The 26,663-nt window shown below is 40.8% G+C and overlaps 1 protein-coding gene across 1 annotated transcript in view; it reads left to right on the forward strand.

Annotated features, from left to right (window-relative positions):
- SLC38A6 (solute carrier family 38 member 6) overlaps window positions 1–26,396 on the forward strand; it is a 41,621-nt gene extending 15,225 nt beyond the window's left edge. Inside the window, exons 6-16 of the mRNA XM_077265538.1 lie at window positions 2,405–2,483; window positions 5,118–5,200; window positions 5,674–5,732; window positions 16,662–16,727; window positions 20,441–20,491; window positions 22,462–22,541; window positions 23,009–23,109; window positions 23,956–24,080; window positions 24,182–24,326; window positions 25,133–25,227; window positions 25,696–26,396. Of these exons, the coding sequence (XP_077121653.1) occupies window positions 2,405–2,483; window positions 5,118–5,200; window positions 5,674–5,732; window positions 16,662–16,727; window positions 20,441–20,491; window positions 22,462–22,541; window positions 23,009–23,109; window positions 23,956–24,080; window positions 24,182–24,326; window positions 25,133–25,227; window positions 25,696–25,779 (968 nt within the window). The 3' untranslated portion in view covers window positions 25,780–26,396. The remainder of the gene's footprint in view (window positions 1–2,404; window positions 2,484–5,117; window positions 5,201–5,673; window positions 5,733–16,661; window positions 16,728–20,440; window positions 20,492–22,461; window positions 22,542–23,008; window positions 23,110–23,955; window positions 24,081–24,181; window positions 24,327–25,132; window positions 25,228–25,695) is intronic.
- Window positions 26,397–26,663: the final 267 nt, after the last annotated feature.

Genomic DNA, 26,663 nt, shown 5'->3' on the forward strand with positions numbered 1-26,663 from the left:
GCAGGGCCCATAGACTTCCATGGATGCCATATGCACATGTCCTAGTTAGTCCATATTGCTGCCTCCTCTCGGTACAGTGACCGGCGCACTAGCTAACATCTTGCTCCGTCTTTCACCGCTAAGACATATAATATATTGCGCATAGGAAGTCCATGACTTTTCGGGGCGGTGGAGAATTTGACACATTCTGTCCTCGCCAGACTCGCCCTACAAATGTTTATTATAGAAATGAAAGAATCCCAAAGCTGCAGGATAAACAGGCGACTTCCTCCCATAGTGCATCTGTTTGTTTAGTGATGGCTAATTAATCCTTTAAGTAGCTGACAGCCTTCCCCCAAGTGCTGAAAGTCCGATTGTCTTCCTAATTCAGTGTAAACACTCCACATAGTCTCTGGTGCAGGCCCAAATGGGGACTCGTGATGCCAACTCTATGGCCATGTGCACACGGGGCCGTATTTGCAGCAGATTTTCCTGAGTGTTGGCAGCGAAAACGCTGCACCTTTTCCCCCCCCCCCCCCCCCCCCCCTGTAATTTTTTTTTTCCGCATTCATTTGGATGAAACCTGCTGCAAAAACACTGAAAGAATTGACAAATCTGTAGGGAAAAAAAATCTGCTGCGTGCGTATGAGATTTCAGAAATGTCATTCATTTTGCTAATGCTGCAAAACGGCGCCCCCCCCCCAAATGGCGTAGAAGATGGAGGCTGGATAGATTAGGCGCATGGCGGCACGTTCATGTAAAATGGCAGATATGGCATTGGCTTGTTCCATAAGGCTTGTTCCGCAGGTCGCAGACTTCATGGTTTTTCTGCTCTTCCTGTTGGGTAGTTGTAAGGTCCCGGGAGGTGTGTTGCCTGGCCCTGAAGGGGTTAATATCCTGCTCGTAATCGCCTGTAACACGATATTCCTCACTTTAGCTGACCTGCTGTTCTGTTCCTCCGCCTGGAGAGGTGAGGACGCTGGCGGTGGCGCTGCGCCGGGCTGCAGGCGGCAGCTGGATTCCTGGGGCCCCATATGGCACTGTGAGAGATTCTCCATCATTCAGGAATAGCTCCGCTTTTTTTGCACTGACCCGGTTGCTGCTTGTACTTGACCTTCCAGTAGGTATCGGGCACTTAACATTCACATCGGTGACATTTCACATCAAATAACATTCTCCGGTTTCTCCTTCCTTTTTACTTCTAATGAATATTGCTTCTGTGAAAATCTCATTAAAAGGCTGTTCTATTGGGATAAAGGCTGGTACTGTGCGGCCCAGAGGGCGGATGGTAAATTGGGGAGACTAGGTGGTCTAACTGTATATAGCATACGGCCGCCGATCACCCCAGCAATCGGTTGTCATCCGTGTCTGGAAATCCGGTACAGCGCCACCACAGGAGAAACTGAGTATTACACAGCGCCTATTCACATTTTTTGTACATGACGGGCCCGTCAGAGTAAGATGCTCTCACGAACCATCTCTTTGGGAACAGATGACTTCTCTGTGCACTCACCTTTTTTTAAAAGGGTACAAGAAAATAAAATGGCCGAAAAAATAATTAACTTAAAATTTCACCCCTTTCCTACTCGGGGTGTAATCCTACGTCTGGCCCTCATGCAATGCCCAGCAGATGCTGGCTGTATCATACAGTTGGTATCTACCTGTAACGGCAGCAACCAGAGCTTTCTCCGATCGCTGCTGTCAGGCACTAACAGAAGCATATGAATAACGCGACTTCCGGTGGGCACACGCTAGCTCTCATCGCCTCTTGTGATGGGGGTATGCTAATCGCGATAACTAAAGACTCCCATGACTGTCTTTGACTTCAAAGAATATTGTAATTTTCTCTACATAATGCAATATGGTAGTATTGCAGCACGTAATCAAAGAAAGATTTCCAAAGTTGTGTTTATTTTTCTCCACCCAAAAAAACACTATACTGAGTTTGGTATCATCGGAATCCTTACTTACATTGAAATCCATACTGGAAGTCGTTTTCACCGCCCAATAAACAATGTAAAACAAAATAGTAAAAAATACAAATCAAGGGGGGGGGGTTACATATTTTTTTTGTACCATTTCATCACAATTAAAAAAAAAATTTTCTATTTCACCGCATTGAATGACGTCATTCAAAACTACCAAAAACTACACTTTGTCCTTTAAAAAAAAAACATGTTGAGCGAGAATTAAACGCAAAAACAAAAAATGACTTGGTAAAACGAGAAGAAAAAAAATAAAAATCAAAGGGCAGAAAAGAATATTGGCCACTGCTGTAAAGGGTTAATATGTATAAAGGTCTGCACAGCTGTTTTGCCCCCACTGGAAATCTTCCCACATGATCTGCGCTGTCTACAACTACATGGAGCGGATATGTTTTACTTTACCTTAACTCTTTTCTTTTCTCTTTTTTTTTTTTTTGCAGCAATGTCTTCCTATCTGTTCATTGTTAAATCTGAATTACCAGCTGCTATTGCTGGGTTCTTGGCTGACGACCACAGTGGGTGAGTGTTACCAGTAACAGCGTTACGTGGGAAGAATAATAAACTGGACGCCATTTCAATTCCAAAACAATATCTTAGTTTTTACACTTTTTTTTTTATTTTAGAACACTGAACTGGATATTAAAGGGAATCTGTCAGCAGGTTTTCACTATGTAATCTGAGCAGCATGATGTAGGGGTAGATACCCTGATTCCAGCAATGTGTCACGTACTGGGCTGTGTGCTGCCGTTTCAATAAAATCAATGTTTTATCAGCATGAGATTATCACTACAGGACTAGGTGTCTCGTGCCTACTAGTACAGCTATGCCCCAGCACTGATTAGCAGCTTTCTGTGTACAACGTATATTGATAGAAAGCTGCCAATCAGTGGTGTGGGAGGTTATACAAGGCTCAGCATTCCGAGCTCTGCAGCAGAGAAAACAGTGATTGTATCACAACAGCTGCTCCCAGTAAATGAAGTGACACATCGCTGGAATCAGCGATGTGTCACTACATCATGCTGCTGTCAGATTCCTTTTTAAGCATCTTTCTAGTTTAGTGTTATTGGAATTGTCTTGGTTACATGATGCCTTATGCACACGGCCATATAATGGCTACCTGTTGGTTTCAATTCGTGCCATTTTACCGAGGCGTTTGGGTCAGGAAACTTGCGGGCGCTCCTTGCTATAACGGATGTGTGAACGCATCCTGAAATCTCACCCCCCGCCCCCCCCCCCCGTCATCAGAAACTGACAGACACTGCAATAAAAAAAAAAAAATCAAAACATGTCAATATACAGTTAGGTCCATATATATTTGGACAGAGACAACATTTTTCTCATTTTGGTTATAGACATTACCACAATTTAATTTTAAACAAAACAATTCAGATGCAGTTGAAGTTCAGACTTTCAGCTTTCATTTGAGGGTATCCATATTAAAATTGGATGAAGAGTTTAGGAGTTTCAGCTCCTTAACCTGTGCCACCCTGTTTTTTAAAGGGACCAAAAGTAATTGGACAATTGACTCCAAGGCTATTTCATGGACAGTTGTGGGCAATCCCTTCGTTATGTCATTCTCAATTAAGCAGATAAAAGGCCTGGAGTTGATTTGAAGTGTGGTGCTTGCATTTGGAAGGTTTTCCTATGAAGTAAACATGCGGTCAAAAGTGCTCTCCATGCAGGTGAAACAAGCCATCCTTAAGCTGTGAAAACAGAAAAAAAACCCATCCGAGAAATTGCTACAATATTAGGAGTGGCAAAATCTACAGTTACATCCTGAGAAGGAAAGAAAGCACTGGTGAACTCATCAATGCAAAAAGACCTGGGCGCCCACGGAAGACAACAGTGGTGGGTGATCGCAGAATAATCTCGATGGTGAAGAGAAACCCCTTCACAACAGCCAACCAAGTGACCAACACTCTCCAGGAGGTCGGCGTATCAATATCCAAATCTACCATAAAGAGAAGACTGCATGAAAGTAAATACAGAGGGTTCACTGCACGGTGCAAGCCACTCATAAGCATCAAGAATAAAAAGGCTAGACTGGACTTTGCTAAAAAACATCTAAAAAAGCCAGCACAGTTCTGGAAGAACATTCTTTGGGCAGATGAAACCAAGAACAACCTCTACCAGAATGATGGAAAGAGAAAAGTATGGCGAAGGCGTGGTACAGCTCATGATCCAAAGCATACCACATCATCTGTAAAACACGGCGGAGGCAGTGTGATGGCTTGGGCATGCATGGCTGCCAGTGGCACTGGGTCACTAGTGTTTATTGATGATGTGACACAGGACAGAAGCAGCCGAATGAATTCTGAGGTATTCAGAGCCATACTGTGTGCTCAGATCCAGCCAAATGCAGCCAAACTGATTGGTCGTCGTTTCATACTACAGATGGACAATGACCCAAAACATGAAGCCAAAGCAACCCAGGAGTCTATTAAAGCAAAGAAGTGGAATATTCCTGAATGGCCAAGTCACCTGATCTCACCCCAATTGAGCATGCATTTCACTTGTTAAAGACTAAACTTCAGACAGAAAGGCCCATAAACAAACAGCAACTGAAAACCACTGCAGTGAAGGCCTGGCAGAGCATCAAAAAGGAGGAAACACAGCGTCTGGTGATGTCCATGAGTTCAAGACTTCAGGCAGTCATTGCCAACAAAGGGTTTTCAACCAAGTACTAAAAATGACCATTTTATTTAAAATTATTGAATCTGTCCAATTACTTTTGGTCCCTTTAAAAACAGGGTGGCACATGTTAAGGAGCTGAAACTCTTAAACCCTTCATCCAATTTTAATGTGGATACCCTCAAATGAAAGCTGAAAGTCTGAACTTCAACTGCATCTGAATTGTTTTGTTTAAAATTCATTGTGGTAATGTCTATAACCAAAATGAGAAAAATGTTGTCTCTGTCCAAATATATATGGACCTAACTGTATGTAGCAGATTTAATCACTCTTTGCAATGCAAAAAGGTGACATGTGCGCCAAATCCTCAATGCAGCCATTTTTTTTATTTATTTACCGGTACGTTGTTTTCTCAGTCCCTTTTCCTTAAAAAATCAACAGAACTACAAGTCCCAGCAAACAACCTTTTACAGCTATCTAACTGGTCGGAATCATTTCTCATATTAACCATGTGTGTTTCAGGGCCTGGTACCTGGACGGTAGATGGCTGTTAATAATTACAGCAGTGTGCATTGTACTACCGTTGGCGCTGCTCCCCAAAATAGGTAAGGGGGAAAAGTAAAATTATGTATTATGGGATAAAAGTCTCATTTTTAATGGGAAGGCAAAAGGAAAGGGGCCCTGGTAAAAGGTAAAGGAACTATTTTTTCTTTATTTTTTTTTGTGGGGGGAGGGATATTTTAATTTGTGGCAGCCAGGGGGCCTGGCTCATTAAGCCATTACTTAGGTTGCAGTAGTATGTTGTCTGTTACACAAAAAAAATAAAATCTTTACAGGAGAACATAAAAGGGCAGCTTTTACTTACGGCATTCCATTAGCGGTAAAGCTCGTCCTAATTCGGCCCTACAAAACGACATGAATGATCTGTGACAGGCACTGGGAAAAGGCTGTTATTCGGAGCCCTAAGCTCCAGATACCACGCACCGTATAATAAAACATACCAGAAATGTCAAGCCTTAGCTCTGCATTAAGATCGGGTTCCATATAAATTGCTTTTTATTTTACTGTTATTTTACAGGCTTTCTTGGCTACACAAGTAGTTTGTCATTTTTCTTTATGGTCTACTTTGCCATTGTGGTAAGTCCTTAAAATAACTCTTTCGGGGGGCTTAAGTGGCCGAAATGACTTACTCCCTTTTACACTTCTTTAATGAGTCCGGGCTGAAAGGACTTTATTTTTTATTTATTTATTTATTTTATTCATATTTCTTTCTCCTAATGCATTTTTATCACCTACACCTCTTGGATTCAGTTGTAGGTCACGGTGGGTTTCAGGAGTAAAATATGCCGAAATAATAAATTTAGATATTTAAAGTTTTAGGAAGTCTTTAGAATTTAATCTACCTCTAGAGGACAAATATTATTTCATACCTTGTATAAAGAGAAAGGGAAAAATTCAGACTTGGGCTGCACCCAACTGTGTCACCTTTTTAAAAGGAGTCGTATAGCGCCCGGTTGATTGCCGGAATTCTGCGACGTGAGAAGTGAAACTGTGTGCGGGGCGATACAATGGTTTTCTCATTCCGTACGAGTTGTGGCTGTAAAAATAAAAAATAAAATAGATTTATAAAATGAATATCCATGTGTACTATGTACAGTATATATTATGTACAAGAGCGAGGCCCTCCTTCAGAATCTGGTAGAGTACTACTCCTCTCAACACTGGATTGTTCTGTTCGGGGAGCCTGATGAAGGCCTGGTTTAGATCGAAACGTTACATATTTTGCAGATATTGATAACACTAATGATTTGGCATGCCATACGAGTGCCAGGCCTTCATGGCATTATAATTAACCGGGAAATCGGTTTCTTTCTCCACTTATGAGCCACTTCTTCCCCTCCACACAAAAAAATTGTTCAAATGAGTTTTGGTTCGGGCTTGTGCACATAACCGATTATTTTTCTCAGACAAGTGCTATCCAGGGTTTTCACAGATAACACTAGTTTATATGATGTTCAATGGGGCTGTGCATTTGTCCGATATTTTTGTTTTGGAAAAGATCGAAGACCTGTTTGATTTGAGTATTCAATCGAAATCCGCAATGCAAGTCTATGGGTCCTTTGAAAAAGAATCGGACTGCGCTCAGATGACGTTAGTGCGGTCCGATTTCCATGGACTGACAGAATGGAGAAGGTGGAGATCTTTTCTTGTGGTTTTCTTCAAATTGGCACATACAGTTAATTAATTTGGTGTAAAATGGAAAAAAAAGCTGTTCATTTTTTGTCTTTAACAGTTTTTTGCGACTCTTTAGCCCCAAAAGTAGCAAAAATGCTCCAAATTGAAAACTTAACCAGAAAAATTACTCCAGGCAGGAATCTGAGTGAGATGTGCCAAAATAATGACATTTGGTAAAAGTCAGATTTTATGAATCTGTATAAAACATCTGAATAAGCAAAGATGTTGAGAAGGAAAAAGAAAACAATGAAAAACAAGTTAAAAAGTGGTGCAAAACGTATACAGGATAAGGTTCCAAGTACTAAAGGAGGAAATTACTCTAGAAAAATGGAAAATCTAGCAATGATGAATTGGGATGAAAGTCTGTAGAGGGGAAAAAAATGGTGAAAATGTAGGATACGAGTCATAACATGGCAAGATATATAGTGTTATTAGTTATTATTAGTGATCAGGAAGTGTTACCTGCCCGTTACTTATACTCATCGTAGATGGCTAGACACCAACCGCAACCATTTTTATTTTTTCTCATGTGGGTTAGCCATAGAGTAACAATTATAACAGCACTCCCACAGTAATACAGTAGGGAAAATAAGTATTTGAAGCACTTCAGATTTTGCAAGTTTTCTCACCTACAAAGAATGGAGAGGTCTGTACTTTTTATCGTAGGTACACTTCACCTGTGAGAGAATCTAAAAATAAAGTCCAGAAAATCACATTATATGATGTTGCCATAATTTGCATTTTATTGTACAAAATAAGTATTTGATAGATTAGAAAAACAGAAGTTAATATATTTGGTACAGAAACCTTTTGTTTGCACTTACCGAGGTCAAACATTTCCTGTAGTTCTTGACAAAGTTTGCACACACTGTAGCAGGGATTTTGGCCCACTCCTCCATACAGATCTTCTCCAGATCTTCTCCAGATCTTTCCGATTTCGGGGCTGTGGCTGGGTAACATTGAGTTTCATCTCCCTCTAAAGATTTTCAATTGGGTTCAGAGACTGGCTTGGCCACTCCAGGACCTTGAAATGCTGCTTCTTCCTGAGGGAAGGAGGTTGTTGGCCAAAATCTCAAGATACATGACCCCATCCATAATCTCTACAATATGGTGCAGTTGTCCTGTTCCCTTTGCAGAAAAGCACCCCCAAAATATGAGGTTTCCTCCATCATGCTTCACGGTTGGGATGGTGTTCTTGGAGTTGTACTCATCCTTCCTCCTCCAAACCTAACGAGTGGAGTTGATACCAAAAAATTCTATTTTGGTTTCATCTGCAACATGACCTCCTCCTATGCCTCCTCTGGATCATGCAGAACTGTAAATGGGCCTGGTGTTAGCAGGGTGACCTTGCGTGCCCTGCAGGATTTTAATCCATGACCGCGTAGTGTGTTACTAACAGTAATGTTTGAGACAGGTCCCAGCTTTCTTCAGGTCATTGACGTGGCCCTGCATGTAGTTCTGGGCTGATTCCTGAACTTTCTCAGAATAATCCTTACCCTACGAGGACGAGATCTTGCATGGAGCCCCAGACTGAGGAAGATTGACAGTCATCTTGTGTCTCTTCCATTTTCTAATAATTATGCCAACAGTTGTTGCCTCCTCACCAAGCTGCTTGCCTATTGTCCTGTAGTACATCCCAGCCTGGTGTTGGTCTACAATTTTGTCTCTGGTGTCCTTAGACAGCTCTTTGGTCTTGGCTATGGTGGAGAGGTTGGAGTGTCATTGAGTGTGAGGAGCGGTGTTTTTTATACAGATAAGTTCAACAAGTGCAGTTAATACAGGTAATGAGTGCAGAGTAGGAGGCTTCTTAAAGAAAAACAAACAGGTCTGTGAGAGCCAGAATGCTTGCTGGTTGGTAGGTGATCAAATACTTAATTTCATGCAATAAAATGCAATTTAATTATTTAATAATCATACAATGTGATTTTCTGTTTTTTTGTTTTTTAAGATTCTGTCTCACAGTTGGTGTACCGAAAATAAAAATTACAGACCTCTCCTTTCTATGTACAGTAGGTGGGAAAACTTGCAAAGTCGGCAGTGTATGAAACACAAATTTTCCCAACTGTCTGTACAAATTAGTTCACCTACAGAAAGGAAAAACTAGTGCCCCCTACTGAGATTACTACTCTTTAAATGTCAATGACCCTTTAAGTCTCGTTAAAGGATATTAACCAACCCATAGTCTCCTCCACAGAGACATTATCTGCAAACAACTGTTTTAGGGTTCTTGCCTCTCATCCGGTTCAGCGTAGTAAACTGGTTGGTTGGGTGAGGAGGTCTTGGGGAGAGCATTTCTCCTTATCGAGACCACCATCTAACTATTCTGTTCTGAACGAACAAGGTGCAAAATCCCGAACCAAAACAGCAGTCTGCACCTGGTCAGAAGCGATAGTTAATTAAATTTGAGAACAAAGGAGGATGCAGTGTGGTTTTTATATTTGATATAAAATAAATATCTTATTTTTGTTAGGTCATAAAGTGCAATATTTTCAGCTGTCATTTCTAGTTATTTCCATATTGGATAAAGCTATTATGTTTTCTCTTTTTAAATCATAATGACAACCCAAAACATCCAAATGACCCTGATTAAAAGTTCACATAACCTGGTGATTTTGGCCTGATAATATGCACAGAAGTTGACACAAATGGGTTTGAATGGCTAGGCTACTAAAGGTCTCTTCCTCTCGTGTGACCTGTTTGCTTGTAATCAGTGTCTGTGCATAAAAGCTGAGTGAGTTTCTGGGATCCAGACAGACTCTTGTATCTTTCATCCAGCCACTGACGTTTGTGGATTGTGAGTCATGGGGAAAGCAAAAGAATTGTCAACGGATCTATGGGAAAAGGTAGTTGAACTGTATTAACATGAAAGGGATACAAAAAGATATCCAAGGAACTGATAATGCCAGTCAGTAGCGTTCAAACTGTGATTAACAAATGGAAAAACAGGGGCTCTATAAAAACAAAACCATTGTCAGGTAGATCCTCAAAAATGTCACAACTGCCAGGAAAATTGTTCAGAATGCGAAGAAAAACCCACAAATAACATCATTTGAAATACTGGACTCTCTGAAAACTAGCGGTGTGGCTGTTTCCAGTAAGGAGTCACTTGAAGAAAAATGGAGTGCATGGTTGAGTCTCCAGAAAAAAGCTATTGTCTTTGTGGCAAATGCCACAAAGTATCTCGCCTACAATATGCAAAACAGCACAGAGACAAGCCTCAAAACTTCTGGAACAAGGTAATTTGGAGTGATGAGACCAAAATTGAACTTTTTGGCCACAACCAAAAACATTACATTGAGAGAGAGGTCAACAAGGCCTATGATGAAAGGAAGACCATTCCTACTGTAAAGCACGGAGGTGGATATCTGATGTTTTGGGGATGTGTGAGCTTAAAAGGCACAGGAAACTTGGTCAAAGTTGAAGGAAAGATGAATGCAGCACGTTATCAGCAAATACTGGAGGCAAATTTTCAATCATCAGCACAGAAGCTGCACATGGGACTTCTTCTTTCCAACATGACAACAATCCAAAACACAATGCCAAGTGGACCTGTCATTGGCTACAGCAGAACAAAGTGAAGGTTCTGGATTGTCCATCTCAGTCTCCTGACCTCAATATCATTGAGCCACTATGGGGAGATCTCAAGCGCGCAGTTCATGCTAGACAGTCCAGGAATTTGCAGGAACTGGAGGCTTTTTGCCAAGAAGAGTGGGCAGCTTTACCATCTGAGAAAATAAAGCACCTCATCCACAACTACCACGAAAGACTTCAAACTGTCATTTATGTTAGAGGGGGCAGTACACGGTATTAACAAATGGGGTATGTAAACTTTTGATCAGGGATGTTTTGGGTTGTCATTGTTATTTAAAAAGAGAAAACACAGTAGTTTGGCAATAAATGGCTTCACCCAACCACTAACCATGAGTGGAGAAAAGTTTTGGTGTTATCATTCATATTCTCTGGAAAAAAGGCCAAGAAAGCCAAAATTCTCCAGGGGGTATGTAAACTTTTGAGCACAACTGTAACTTGAAGTGTTCTCTGTTTTATCGAATCATTCTCCAACCAGTGTTATCTGTGGACCAGTACAGTTCTGATTTTTTTTTTTTCTCATGCCAATTCACTGAGGGGAAAAAATGTGCAGCATGCTGTTAATGGGTCCCTGAATCGGACAACCCCCCTCATACAAGTCTGTGAGTGCGTGTGAAACATCGGACTGCACTCTGATGGCAGAGTGCAGTGCGATTTTCACTCACTCAGACAATGGAGAAGATGGCTTAACAAAGTTCTCTGCCTTCTCCACAGTGTGCTTCAGTTTTTCTGTCATGCGAGAGAATCAGATCACACTAACTGACACTCGAAGCAGAGTTTGAGGAGAGTGTCATTAACATAATCAAATTCTATAGCAGAAAGAATATATGCCAGTCTTAGGGGATGGAGTCTGACTATATATATATATATATATATATATATATATATATATATATATATATATATATATATATATATATATATATATATATATATATATATGTTGAGTACAAACTGCTACTGTGTAGATAGAAACCATGCTGTAACTAGAATGTAAGCAGTATGTACAGGTGCTTCTCACAAAATTAGAATATCATCAAAAAGATAATTTATTTCAGTTCTTCAATACAAAAAGTGAAACTCATATATTAGATGGTCATTACAAACAGAGTGATCTATTTCAAGTGTTTATTTCTGTTAATGTTGATGATTATGGCTTACAACCAATGAAAACCCAAAAGTCATTATCTCAGTCAATTAGAATACTATATAACACCAGCTTGAAAAATGGTTTTAAAATCCGAAATGTTGTCCTACTGAAATGTATGTTCAGTAAATGCACTCAATACTTGGTCAGGGCTCCTTTTGCATCAATTACTGCATCAATGCGGCATGGCATGGAGGTGATCAGCCTGTGGCACTGCTGAGGTGTTATGGAATCCCAGGTTCCTTTGATAGCAGCCTTCAACTCGTCTGCATTGTTGGGTCTGGTGTCTCTCATCTTCCTCTTGACAATACCCCATAGATTCTCTATGGGGATAAGGTCAGGCGAGTTTGCTGGCCAATCAAGCACAGTGATGCGATTTTTTTTAAACCAGGAATTGGTACTTTTGGCAGTGTGGACAGGTGCCAAGTCCTGCTGGAGAATGAAATTTCCAAAAATCTTGTTGGCAGATGAAAGCAAGAAGTGCTCTAAAATTTCCTGGTAGACAGATGTGCTGATTTTGGTCTTGCTAAAGCACAGGGGACCTACACCAGCAGATAACATGGCTCCCCAGACCATCACTGATTGTGGAAACTTCTGAAAACAACACCTTGGACCACTGAGCAACAGTCTAGTTCTTTTTCTCCTTGGCCCAGGTAAGGCACTTCTGGCGTTGTCACAAGGAATGTGACACTTGTAGCCCATGTCCTGGATACATCTCTGTGTGGTGGCTCTTGAAGCAATGACTCCTGCAGCAGTCCACTCCTTGTAAATCTCCCCAAATTTTTGAATGGCCTTTTCTTAACAATCCTTTCAAGGCTTTGGTTATCCCGGTTGCTTGTGCTCCTTCTTGCTTGTGCATTCGTTGCTTGTGCACCATCAGCTTCTTTAGCAATGACCTTTTGTGGCTTACCCTCATTGTGGAGTGTGTCAATGACTGCCTTCTGGACATCTGTCAAATCAGCAGTCTTCCCCATGATTGTGGAGCCTACTGAAACAGACTAAAGGATATTTTTAAACACTTAGGAAGCCTTTGCAGGTGTTTTTTCTTAATTATTCTAAGTTACTGAGATAATGACTTTTGGGTTTTCATTGGCTGTAAGCTATAATCATCAACATTAACAGAAATAAACATTTGAAATAGATCACTCTGTTTGTAATGACTCTATATAATATATGAGATTCACTTGTTGTATTGAAGAGCCAAAATAAATTAACTTTTTGATGATGATCTAATTTTGTGAGAAGCACCTGTATATGTTTTTGCTTCACAGCCCAAGTAAGGACCGGTTGAGGGTCTCCTGACCCAAACTTGACAACCTAATGGCATATACGGTATGTGACTGTCCGGGTGGGGTCAGGAGACTAGCGGGCAAGTCCATGCATTGTGAATCCAGCCACAATTGCAGCATCATCATATGCAGTAACGCTCAATACAAATAGAAATGAAAAAAAACAAACTGCAAATTTAGGATTTTTTAAGTGTTTTTTTTTATAAATGACCTTATTCCCTACTCTAGGGTTTGTTTATTACTTCTGTAATATAATTAGGCAGAAATATACGCAATGGTCCAGTGTTTTCACTCTTACAGAATTGTTTACAGTGTAAATGTGGATGGAAATTTCTCGAGACCTTGAAGGAACCATGTTATCATTGCCAGGATTAAGTTTTATTTGTGGTGTTCAGCCCACACCTCTGGGAACATGACAAGAGCCAATTTTTTTAGAATTTCACTATTCACCAAGCAACCAGTCAGGAAACTGTTGTGTCGTTTGCTAAAAGAAAATTATTGAACTTGCCAAAAATCTGGTATATCCATGACCCCAGAGAAATAGGCTGGACCACCATGATTTGTAATAATGGTTGCAGCATTCATCTTGCCTGTTTCTCCTGCCACTGGTGCGAGGACTCTGCTTCTAACTCTTGACCGTCTGAGTCCTAAAATTTGAATAATTGTGTATTTTGTGTGATTTTACATTTTTATAAAAGGTTCCTTAAATTTGTACATGTCTGTTAGCTTGCTAAAAAAAGAAGTGTGTGGTATATCAAAAATGTCCACCATAGCTCAGATACACAGTTCAGATAGTTTTTATAGTAATTGTTTCTTTATAAGGTAGGGAGTACCATTTTTTTTTCTAATGCCCTGCTTCATATTACAGAGCTGCAGAATTAAAAGGGACCTTCCAAGGATTTTTTTTTTTTTATCTAAACTGAGCTCCTTCCCCCAGTTGCCGCTGCTCCACTGATTCCGAAACAGTTTTTATTTTTCCTCTATGCCTCTCCATTTCAAAGTGGTTTCCCGGTAATAAAAGGTGTTTACTTTCCTTACAATTAACTAGCGTGTACCATAGAACATCTGTGTGGGCGTGGCCGTGTTTTGATTGGCCGGCATCAAAGAGGTGCAAAAGAAAAAAAAAAAAAGCAAACGCCCACAAAAAAGTTCAGGTGGTTCACATAAAAATTAGCTGCATTATTACTTGGAGGCATAACTCTGGAATAGAGGGGCACAGGAGAAAAAAAGATAACTGTTCCAGAATAAGTGTAGACTCAGCAATTGTAGGAGGCATTATATTTAAAGAGGTTGTCCACTACTTTTACATTGATGATGTTAGGATAGGTCATCAATGTCTGATCAGCCGGGTCCGGAATCCTCGGCGATCAGGTGTTATCGGCGGCGGCTGCCACCAGCCAGAAGTATTCACTTGCCGAACTGCTCCGTCTACTTGTGGTGGCAGCCGCAGAGTACTGCACATCTGCCCACTATTGATTTGAATAGGAGGCGGATGTGTAGTACCTTGCGTTGGCGACATCCAGAAGATGGACCAGCTCCGCAAGTGAGTACTTCCAACTGACACCGATAACAGCTGATCAGCGGGAGTGCCTAAGGATAGGTCATCAGTGTAAAAGTAGTGAACAACCTCTTTAAATAAGAAAATAAGAAAAAAAAATCCAGTGAAATGTCCTCTTTAAATTATAAAATGTTGCTGTTTGCCACCTCTAAGAGGAGCTCTGGAGTGCACCGTGCATATTAAAATCCTATTAAACTCAATAATCGGTCTGACTGCAGAGAAAACCTATTTATGTAATTTAAAGGGAATCTGTCACCCCAAAAATGGCCTATAAACTAAGGCCACCGGAATCAGGGGCTTATCTACAGCATTCTGTAATGCTGCAGATAAGCCCCCGATGTAACCTGAAAGATAAGAAAAACAAGTTAGATTATACTCACCCAGTGGCGTTCCCGTTGCGGTCCGGTCCGATGGGCATCACGGTCCGGGTCCGGCGCCTCCCATCTTCATACGATGACGTCCCCTTCTTGTCTTCCTGTCGGGGCTCCTGCGCAGGCGTACTTTGTCTTCCCTGTTGAGGGCAGAGCAAAGTACTGCAGTGCGCAGGTGCTGGGCCTCTATGACCTTTCCTGGCGCCTGTGCACTGCAGTACTTTGCTCTGCCCTCAACAGGGCAGATAAAGTACGCCTGCGCCGGAGCCACAGCAGGAACACAAGTAGAGGACGTCATCCTATGAAGATGGGAGGACCCGGACCGTGACACCCATCGGACCGGACCGCAGCGGGACCGCCCCTGGGGGAGTATAATATAACTTCTTTTTCTTACCATTCAGGATACATCGGGGGCTTATCTACAGCATTACAGAATGCTGTAGATAAGCCCCTGATGCCGGTGGCCTTAGTTTATAGGCCATTTTTGGGGTGACAGACTCCCTTTAAAAGGGTTTTCTCATAAAGACAAACCTTCAGGATTACTGAGAAGTGGGTCCCCTGCTTTGAGACCCCCACTCTGAGTTGCGGCTTCCGTCTGGTGGACAGCCATTCATTTTAATGAATAGTATATTCTCCCTCCATCCTTTGCCAGAAGTGACTTTTTTTTTTCAAAGCATTTTCTCAGATGGGGAAACCCCTTTATCTTTATGACTGTGTAAAGGATTAGAGGATAATGTGAATAATCATGTTTATAGGAAAAAGTCCAGAACTCCTTTAAAACAATCCTGCAACTTCAGACAACTACAACGTTTTGATAGAAAAGATAATCTATAAATCCTTTTTTTTTTAATTTTTTTTATTAATAAATCACTCCAAAATCGTATTTGCTAGATGCATCCCTTTTATCTAACTTGCTATCCATTACATACATTTAGTGCAATCGATCGCTAATACAAATGTCGAGACAGATTACAGAATATGTTGTTGAGGCTTTAGCTTTCTGCTCATTTCAGTTTGACAGCCGAGAGTAGAAAGGAGATTCAGTTTTGGGGCAGTCAAGACCTTGGCAGGTGCAATGAATGCTGAGAATTAAGGGAAATGCAGTTCTAGCATCTATAGTGCTGGCAGAATGCTAACAGATGCCATCTACTCTTTAAGTCGGTGGCAAGTTAGAAAGCATGAAGTTCGGAATAGACTAGTATGTGAACAAAAAGCAGTTTATCTTTAATATGCTCTTCTAATCTTGGTTCAGTTATCACCATCAAATGAAGTTCAGTAATTCAGCTCTTTTACATTTTTTGTACTATTGGATGATCAGCATACTGATAATCTGTGCCAGAAGCCCAGTTTTATAGTACTGGTATTTTTTTCTGTATTTTTGGGCACATACCAAACGTAAATGATTTTTATTCTATGACACTAGTGATCATTTTTTGTGTCTAATAATAAACAAGGCTTTAAAGTTAGCAAATTCTTGAGCAGTTCATCCCCGAGGACACGACTGTATGTCCTCAGTTTCCAGGGAACAGAAGCTCGGAGACGCTCATCTGGCATCTTTCCAATTACCATAGTCATTTCCAGGTGATCTAGTGAGTTATACAACATAACAATGCAAAGTTTCCAAGCCGCCATAGCAGCAGCATGGCGGCGGGGCATGACACTGCAGGTGTAATCCGCTCCTATCAGCACTGAGTATCTCTGCTCCTGTATTAAACAGTAATTGCTCATACATTTCCTCTTCTACATCTGAAGTTGGCCACAAGTTATGACTGTTTGCTGAACTAACGAGCTGAGAAATTGATCATAAGGATAAGGTTGCTTTTTTTTCCCCCCTAACCACAGTTCCCGCATCCTAATATTTATCCATTTACTTTTCAGGTAGTGATTAAAAAATGGTCCATTCCTTGTCCTCTTCCTCAGAATCACACTTTACTGTATACGGAGGTAAGAATTTGCCTTTGGGTCAGTAGATTGAGAAATGAAAGTGACAGAACCATGGGTAATCCATTCTGTAATAAACATTGACAACTCAACTGCTAGCTGTCTGCTTTCACCGTATGTACCAAGGGTGGCCAGCTGACTCGCTTTTGGGGGGCCTTAATAATGACTAGCTGTCGTTCAAAGGCTTCATCCACTGCAAATATTTCACATGTGAGACGTACCCTTCCAAAAACAATCCCAATTCTAATTCATTGTTATTCTCTGAGTACCCCCAGACTTCACAGTGTCAGTGACCCCGGTTTGTGGGCTTCATGGCTTTTGGTAGCACTGCAAAGTGGCACCACCTTCCAGATATTGCAGTGTAGCCAGAAGTACAGTATCAACACACAATATCCTTATAAAGGCCTCACACAGAATTATATATACAAGTGCTTCTCACAAAATTAGAATATCATCAAAAAGTGAATTTATTTCAGTTCTTCAATACAAAAAGTGAGTCTCATATATTATATAGAGCCATTACAAACAGATTGATCTATTTCAAGTGTTTATTTCTGTTAATGTTGATGATTATAGCTTACAGCCAATGAAAACCCAAAAGTCATTATCTCAGTAACTTAGAATAATTAAGAAAAAACACCTGCAAAGGCTTCCTAAGCGTTTAGAAAGGTCCCTTAGTCTTTTTCCGTAGGCTCCACAATCATGGGGAAGACTGCTGACTTGACAGATGTCCAGAAGGCAGTCATTGACACACTCCACAAGGAGGGTAAGCCACAAAAGGTCATTGCTAAAGAAGCTGACTGTTAAGAGTGCTGTATCCAAGCATGTTAATGGAAAGTTGAGTGGAAGGAAAAAGTGTGTTAGAAAAAGGTTCACAAGCAACCGGGATAACCGCTGCCTTGAAAGGATTGTTAAGAAAAGGCCATTAAAAATTTTTTGGAAAGATTCACAAGGAGTGGACTGCTGCTGAAGTCATTGCTACAAGAGCCACCACACACAGATGTATCCAGGACATGGGCTACAAGTGTCACATGCCTTGTGTCAAGCCACTCATGACCAATAGACAACGCCAGAAGGTCTTACCTGGACCAAGGAGAAAAAGAACTGGACTGTTGCTCAGTGGTCCAAGGTGTTGTTTTCAGATGAAAGTAAATTTTGCATTTCATTTGGAAATCAAGGTCCCAGAGTTTGGAGGAAGAGTGGAGAGGCACACAATCCAAGCTGCTTAAGGTCTAGTGTGAAGTTTCCACAATCAGTGATGGTTTGGGGAGCCATGTCTTCTGCTGGTGTAGGTCCACTGTGTTTTATCAAGACCAAAGTCAGGGCAGCCGTCTACCAGGAAATTTTAGAGCACTTTTTGCTTCCCTCTGCCGACAAGATTTTTGGAAATGGAAATTTAATTCTCCAGCAGGACTTGGCACCAGTCCACACTGCCAAAAGTACCAATACCTGGTTTAAAAACAACAGTATCCTTGTGCTTGATTGGCCAGCAACTTGCCTGACCTTAACCCCATAGAGAATCTATGGGGTACTCTCAAGCGGAAGATGAGAGACACCAGACCCAACTGTGCAGATGAGCTGAAGCTATCAAAGGAAACTGGGCTTCCATAACACCTCAGCAGTGCTACAGACTGATCGCCTCCATGCCACGCCGCATTGATGCAATAATTTGTGCAAGCCCGACCAAATATTGAGTGCATTTACTGAACATGCATTTCTGTAGGCCAACATTTCGGACTGTAAAATCATTTTCAAGATGGTGTTATAAAGTATTCTAATTTACTTAGATAATGACTTTTGGATTTTCATTGGCTGTAAGCCATAATCATCTACATTAACAGAAATAAGCACTTGAAATAGATCACTCTGTTTGTAATGACTCTATATAATATGAGTTTCACTTTTTGTATTGAAACTGAAATAAATTAACTTTTTGATGATATAATTTAGTGAGAAGCACTTGTAATATTGTAAAAATCTTAAAATAGTTTTCTAAAAGTACCCACAAACCTAGTTGCTACAAAAGCAATAATCATACAAATGTGGCTCATTGCCCCTATAATACAGAATGCTTATTTTTTGCTTTGGTCCATGGCACTATTCTCTACGCAGTGTGATTGTCCTTCTCTCTCTGGTGTCCTAACTTGGCTTTAAATTACAATTATACAGTCACGGACTTTGATTACCTTCAGTATAAATGCACAGGAGCTGTGCAACCATCATCAGTATCTGTGATAGGAGTTTCTATTCACCCCTGTGGAGAACTTTAGCTGTACAGTCAATGCAATTTCATCATACAGGAAATTCTGTTACCTGAAATGTTGAACCCCTTCAAAGAAGATAAAGCTACATAAATCCCAGGAGGTAACCATGACCATACTGAAAAGAAGTATACTATGAATTTTAATACAGAAAGAAACAACCAAATAAATTAAACATTGTTAGAATTCTATATGTTAGGAGATTAGTGACAGGGTAAGTTTAAAGGGAAACTGTCGCCCCCCTCACCCTCCCCTCGGGATGTATATGACCTATTAATATAGGCATACAGGTTGTAGAAATGCTAAACTAGTCCTACCTGTCTGCCTGAAAGCTGCGGTCTAGTTGTGGAGAAATGTTATATTCTGTCTTTTATGTTAATCAGAAATCCCTGCCTTCGGTCTTCATTATAATTTTAGCCTCCCTCCCATGCATATCAGTTGTGGTCCCAGAATCTGCAATTTCTCAGAAATACATGCCTCATCCTCCCTTCTATGTGCACTGCATTCAGGGATCGCTTGAATACAGAAATCATTAGCTTAAAGAGAGAATATAACATTTCTCCACAACAAGACCATTTAATATGAGGATCAACAGGTGAGACTAATGTAACATTTCTATTACCTGTATGCCCATATTAGTAGGTCATATGCATCCCAGGGCGAGACAGATTCCCTTTAAAAAAAAAAATAAAACAAAGTAGCTCTACGGTGAATTTATTTAAATGTAATTATTTCTTCTCGTACCAACTTGTACAGTCAGATTGGAGTCAATATGGCACAAGGGATTAATGATCGATATCTATAGCTGGACAGAACTATGGTCTACCAGCAGTTCTTGCCTCAATTCCTGATACATGGGTGACATCATGTTAAGAGATTTAAGAGCCCCCAGGTGAGGTGCGCAACAACTCCAGCGATGGAGTTCACACTTGACCACCTCTCTATTCCTTTCTATGGGACTCGCAGCTCGGCAATGTCAACCAGTGCTTTAGAAGTCAATGGATTGGTGGTCACGCATGTGAACCATCGTCTATTTCACACAGATGACTTTAGAACCTTTGTTTTAGTGACCGATTAAAGGTCCCTTCGGTTAGACCCCCCTAGCAATCATGTTCATCACCTATCCTGTGGATAGGTTAAAAATGTATATAGTGAGACAAGCAAGGAGAAAAGAAAACAACAAAATGTCAAATGTCTTGCCCCATGCTTGACCCTTTCCAGAGTCCCAGACTACAGCTCATTAACTCAAATGTCCCCGGCACTGATGTCCTTTCTCTACTGGTCACCACTTCTGTTCCTCCCCTTGGATTCCCAGATCAGTGACCGTACTGACTACTGAAGTCTCCATTCACCTCTTATTTTGGAGAGGTGCTATTGAGAGCCAATCCAGATCATGTCTATGAATGATTATTCTTACTTTACCAAACTGTGATGTTTTTTGTCTTTTTTATATAGATTTCAAACAGTACTGAATGTAAGCCAAAACTTTTTGAGTTTTCCAAAGAGGTGAGTTCTATGTGAGCGTAGATAAGTATTGTATGTTTAGATATTTGTCTTTCTTCATGATAAATGGTTATTAATACCTGATAATATATAAGAATAGGATGCCGCGTAGCTAAAAAGTGGTTTGTTCCTACAGTACAACACCAATTTACTCATGTCGGAGTCGTAGTGAATGTAGAAACTTAATCACTGTATTTCCCGCTCATAGATCATTTTAAGAGGCTCTTGGCATAACAATAATGATGGGGAGTCACAGGGATCAGAGACCCTCTGATCTTCTGAACTTCAAAAGCTGGCACCATTCAAGGGGATAATGGGCCCCAAGGGAGAGTTAGGTTACACCAGGGATGACCGATGGTGGGATCTAAAATGTTGGGGACATTTAGAAACCTAATCCAAGGATGCTTGTTCTTGTCAGGCTTGATTTAGCCATTGGCTTTTATAGCAGTATTAGATTACAGACACAACAAAAGTTAAGTGTCCGTCCTTGGTTATTATCTGGGATATGGCTACCTGTGCGTGGTAACTGCAGAGATTGTGTCACATCGAGAGAGGCCAAGTGTGAAATGGTTTGTTTTTCTTTCGTATTGGTATTTTACTTGTCGTTTTCCCTTTTTATAGTGTTAAAGGTGAGGAATTTTACCATATTTTATTTAGCTGTTGATTTTTCTGCATTAAAGCCATAAATATATTGTTCTAACAGATGCAACCAACTAGCTAAACAGACCTCATGTCTGTGCCACTGGAGTAGCTGTTGAGGTTTAGAAGTGGAAGACTCTTCATGGAAGCCTTGGCAGTGATTTTACTGAAGCGTTTTCTTTAGTGTCTTTGCGGCGACTTTTTTTTTTTTTTCAATTCTGCATATAAGCTACTGAGCAGCTTCCCATGCCTGAAGAATGGACCGGTCACTTCTTTTAGCCAGTTCACAACTTGCCTGACGCAGTGCAAAGAAGCTTACAAAGACAGAATATCTGCACAGCAAATATTTTTGACACTGCAGAGCATGATTTAAAGAGATTGTCTACTTCTCCGAAAATCCCTTCTGAATCCCTATTTTTCCCCCCTAGTAAAGTAACAACACTTATACTCCCCTCCGGTGCAGACTCTGTTCCAGTGGTGTCAGCACTGGCTCTTCCGGGGCTCACATGACATAATGTCACGCAATCCCTGCGACCAATCAGCCCTTATTTTACGCTTTCCGCTTTCTGACGTAAGTGAGATCTGGAGGAAGCAAGTGCTGTGACTGCTCTCTCCCTTCCTCAGGATGTCTCGATTTTGTTCAAAGAAGAGAAAAGTGAATCCAGCGCAGGGATCGAATGACCTAATGTTATGCGGGTCTCAAAAGACCCAGTGCTGACACCGCTATAAGAACGTCGGCACCAGAGGCGAGCATTAGTGTTATTATTTTACTAGGGGGTGAATTGGAATTCGGACAAAGTTGTCTGAGTAGTGGACAACCTCTTTAATTTTGGGGGCTTTTTCAGGTGGGTTCCTGTGCAGAATGTGGATGAACAAGATGTAATTTGCACATACTCTTACAGTTTGTTCTTACGGGTTGGATATGAAATTACACGCCCAGCGTTGAGGAAGATATTTCATGAATCTGGATGAGCACAGCAGATTAGATAACTTAGTATGGAAGTTCTGCTTCAAATACATCCCATGCACGATATCCATACACATTGGATAGAAGTAGGTTGATGGTAGAGCCACTGAATGATTGATCATGATGACGGCAGACAGTAGAAATACTCGTCTTAGTCCACGCGGCCTCCTGTCCAATGTGGAGGAGGCTCATTGGGCTAGATTATATTAACTAAAAATGACCCCAATTTTTTGCTACCCAAGCAGACTTCATTTATTCCATAAATTATTCTTTCCTCTGTGCACCATCTAATCGTATTATTTCTTTCATGTAGTATAAACCATTTTCCTTTTTGTTGGAAACACTTTATTTTTGTCTTTCATCTTAGAGCGCATTTGCACTACCTACCATGGCTTTCTCATTTCTGTGCCATACGTCCGTTCTGCCCATTTACTGTGAGCTTAGGAGGTGAGTAAGTCTGTGATCTACCCCCAGATTAGACACATTGATATCACTCCAAGAAGTCCCGATAATTTTCTAGTACTTTACCTATTCATGCTTTTTGTTTTGTGATGCTTCTGGGAGAAGATTGTAATGGCCGAATGAAGTGTGCTAAGAAAATTTGCTTTACAACTTCTTTTTTCTGTATTTTCCTATTTTTACATCATCTTATCTTCCCGCCAAAGAAAAGGATCTTCTTATTAAATTCCATCTGATAAATCCTTCTTTCCCCTTGACATTGCCTGTCGAGAAAGAGTAAGTAGTTCCCCATACTCCATATTGCTAGGTTCGGCCAACTAATCAGCATGCCCCATGGGCTGTGTCTCATTTCTCAACCTGATCAACTCTGTAATGAATTGTGCTAATATCCTCTTATTGGAAACCTACTGGTGATCATTTCAAATAATATTTTGTCCCTTTTTTTTTTTTTTCAGTCCGTCCAAGAGCCGGATGCAGAATGTGGCCAACCTCGGAATATCCCTAAGCTTCCTCATCTATTTTATTTCGGCATTGTTTGGTTACCTTACTTTTTATGGTACGTTCTCGGACTCTACCGTGTGAACCAGACTTCACATTTTTGTTCTGTATATTAAAGTTTGTCACCCGCTTTCAGTGATGAAGTTCATCTCGAATTCTAGAAAAGCCAGAGAATATTCACGGCACTTGGTTGGAACTGAACTACCTTTACCTACATTGGTGGGTGTGGTGGCAGCAAAGTGTCATCTTTGGCCACCATCAAAGTTACCTTGTGGTCCCAGCCAGAAAAGTAAACTGTGTATGTGCAGTGGTGATTTTATCCTAACTGTAGCATGCACCAGAGAAGTCCATTGGGGTCTGTTCACATCTACATCATAACAGAAGCCATAGTATTGTAACAGATCCTAACGACTCCAGAAGGAGCCAATTGAGAACACCTATTCCATAGCAGCAGGCATATCCCGAAAGAGGCACACCATGACACCATCATAGTCTGCCAGGCCTTTGACTAAGTATGGCAGCATCGAATGTGGAAGTGAGTAGTGTAGTTGGAAAGGGAAGACAGGCAGCGAACCATTCATTTAAAGAGATTTTCCCACTACAATGATATTGATGATTGATGACCTATCCCACATATAACTCATCAATATCCGATCAGTGGGATTCTGCTACCCAACAACCCTACTGACCAGCTGTCATCAGCTCTGTAAACACTGTACCGAGCTCCATACACCAGGTAGTGGCCGCTCCTGGGTACTGCAGCTCGGCTCCTGTTCATTGGTGTCTATATAGCATTGATTGGAACTGAATACAACCAATGTTGGGTAGTGTCGGATTGTCTACTGAAATAGTTATATGTTGGTGCTAATACTGCTCCATTGTGTATATTGTGTCGCCATTGCAGACAAGGTGGAGTCTGAGCTGCTACAAGGTTACAGCAGATTTCTGCCTCGGGACGTTCTGATTATAACCGTCCGACTCGTCATTCTTCTGGCCGTTCTCCTGACGGTGCCACTTATTCATTTTCCTGTAAGTAGCTATTTATATAGATTGTTTTATATTTTGAATCTTTGTACAAATTAAAATTTTTAAATTACGGTACATTTATTTTGTTGTTCTTTTTTTTATAGGCAAGAAAGGCTTTAATGATGATGTTCTTCTCCAACCAACAATTTTCCTACCTCCGTCACATAGTAGTGACCCTGGCCTTGAATATAGTTATCGTACTTCTCGCCATCTTTGTTCCAGACATAAGGAATGTATTTGGTGTGGTTGGTAAGTTGGGCTTGGATGTCTGTTATCTCCCTCTTTTCTCTATATGCGGCTCGGCCATCCCTCCTGTCCTAGTAAATACTTGTAATCCTCCTTACATAGCAATTCTGAGCATCTTCTTAGAACTCTGCATTGTACCTTCTGTATGACTAAAGTGACAACAATGGCGCCCCTGCTCATCAAAGATAGACAGTCCCTAGCATTATTTCCATAGATAGCAAAGGATATATACTACAATGCATAGAACTAAGTAGTAACACCCCAATAAGTAATAGACCTCATTCAGGCGTCCATTTTTGCTGTACGTGTTCTAACCATTTTTCATAGCTTATAGAAAGAGAAGTCCGTTTTTGTGAATTAATCTCGCCCATCTATTTTTTTTAATTTATTATTTATTTATTTATTTTTTTTACGGCCTACTGTCAAACCAACATGTTGCACTTGGACGCCATCCATGTGTCATCCGATTACCGTCTTTCCTTTTTTTTTTCTTTAACAGTCTAACAAGTAGGAGAAACTTGATTTTTTTTTGTATTTTTTTTTTTTTGTATACAGGAAACATTAAACTTGGATCCTGCACACTGATGGGGAAAAAACGGTCCATGTTTTCTCATACGCAAAAAAAAAAAATGTGAATGAGGTTTAACCGGTGTAAACCATTGGGCTTACATGTCCACTTTAAACAGAGCGTTTTCCCCTTTTGATAAAAAAAAAAAAAAATGCTTTCTGGTTTAGGTAATACACAGATTATGAGTTTATTTAATCGTGGGTAAAGCAGACTTCTGAGCGTCTTTTCCTCGCCTGTTTAGGATCCACCACTTCTACGTGTCTGCTCTTTGTCTTCCCTGGAATCTTTTACTTGAAGCTTAGTTTTGAGGACTTCCTATCCCGCCAGAAGTTTGGGGTATGTGGAATTTTTTTTCCTGTATGCTGTATAAACCGCTGTATCGAATTGCTGTAACTTGTGGGCATATAACCAGCTGCATGTTTATGTAGCGTCCTCCCCAGCTCGGTGAGAACCGTGCCCACTAATATAGGCGCAAGGCTTCTTCTCTCTAATTTTCCTTGCTTTGTTGGTAAGACCGACCCCTTTATCAGCCTCCGTAGAAATGCAAAGTATTTCTTAGCCCAGCTAAGACGCCTTTAGCCTAAATTGAACTTTTTTTTTCTACGGAAGTGCCCATCACTGTTGTGAAAAAGTCTGCACACTGTTTTGTTTTCCAGCAGTCCGCGTGAGCTCGCTTTATGTCGTCAGCCTGTTTTCCCAAACCAACAATGGGGGAATGATCTGAACTGAAGGCTGTTCTCACACAGTGAAAATTGATTCCTTCCACAAGTACTAATTTGTGTTTGTTTTCCTTTGTGTTCCCAGGCCTGTGGGTTGGTCGTTCTTGGTATTTGTGTTGGTGCCTGCAGTTTAACGCTAATTACCATGAACTGGGCTTACAATGAATGAGAGGATCGCAGCGGACTCTAACATCTGAACAGAATGTGCAACGATTTACAGCCAACGGATATCCAGTTTCAGGGGGAAAGTGGTTGAGAAACAGTTTATGTTGAAAGCACGAGACTCATCCACCTGACAGGTCTTCTGGGAAAGTAAACTTGTCATTGCCTAAAATATGGGGGGGGCGGTTATTATTCTGTTCATTAAAGGGAAGGTGGGGGGGTTAGTATTGGTATAATGTTACATGACCAAAGCTTCAGGTCATCCCTAGGAAACTGTAAGGACTGGCTCCATTATGCAAAACTAAGATGTCTTTAAAGCTGTGACTTTCCAGATGCTGTGACTGTGCAGCCCCAAAAATGCCATTTTACTTGCTGGGAGTTGTAGTGTTATAATAGCTACAGATAACAAACCAGAATATTCATGTTCTAATAAAGAAGAGTCTCCACTTCCTTCTTCTTCTTCTATTTTTATTTTTTTTTCTTGTTTTCTTTGTTTTTGAACGTAGTTTCATCAGTCCTTTTTTTTTTTTTTTTAACGTCTGTTAATGTTTACAAATTTGTTATAAAGGATGGGAGGGTAGAGAATGCCCCCCTCTGATAAAAGGGATTTTGACCATTTTTTTTACATGCTTTCCTATCTATAGAAAAGGGATGACCTACTGATCACTGGGACACCCAGCGAGCCCACATCTCTGTCCTCCGATATCTCCGGCAAGCCCAAAGAAAATGAATGGGGCAGAGGTGCGCATGCTCCATCTCTGTTCCATTCAGACCAGGCTTCACAGAGACCCGAGAGGCCTCAAATATATTGGGAAAACTATCCATATTTTTGATGGTGCTGGTAAATATTAATAATAGACATACATTGAATAGAAATAACTCTGCAGATAC

Source organism: Ranitomeya variabilis, chromosome 1 (genome assembly GCF_051348905.1).
Source record: "Ranitomeya variabilis isolate aRanVar5 chromosome 1, aRanVar5.hap1, whole genome shotgun sequence".
In the NCBI taxonomy this organism is placed as follows: domain Eukaryota; kingdom Metazoa; phylum Chordata; class Amphibia; order Anura; family Dendrobatidae; genus Ranitomeya; species Ranitomeya variabilis.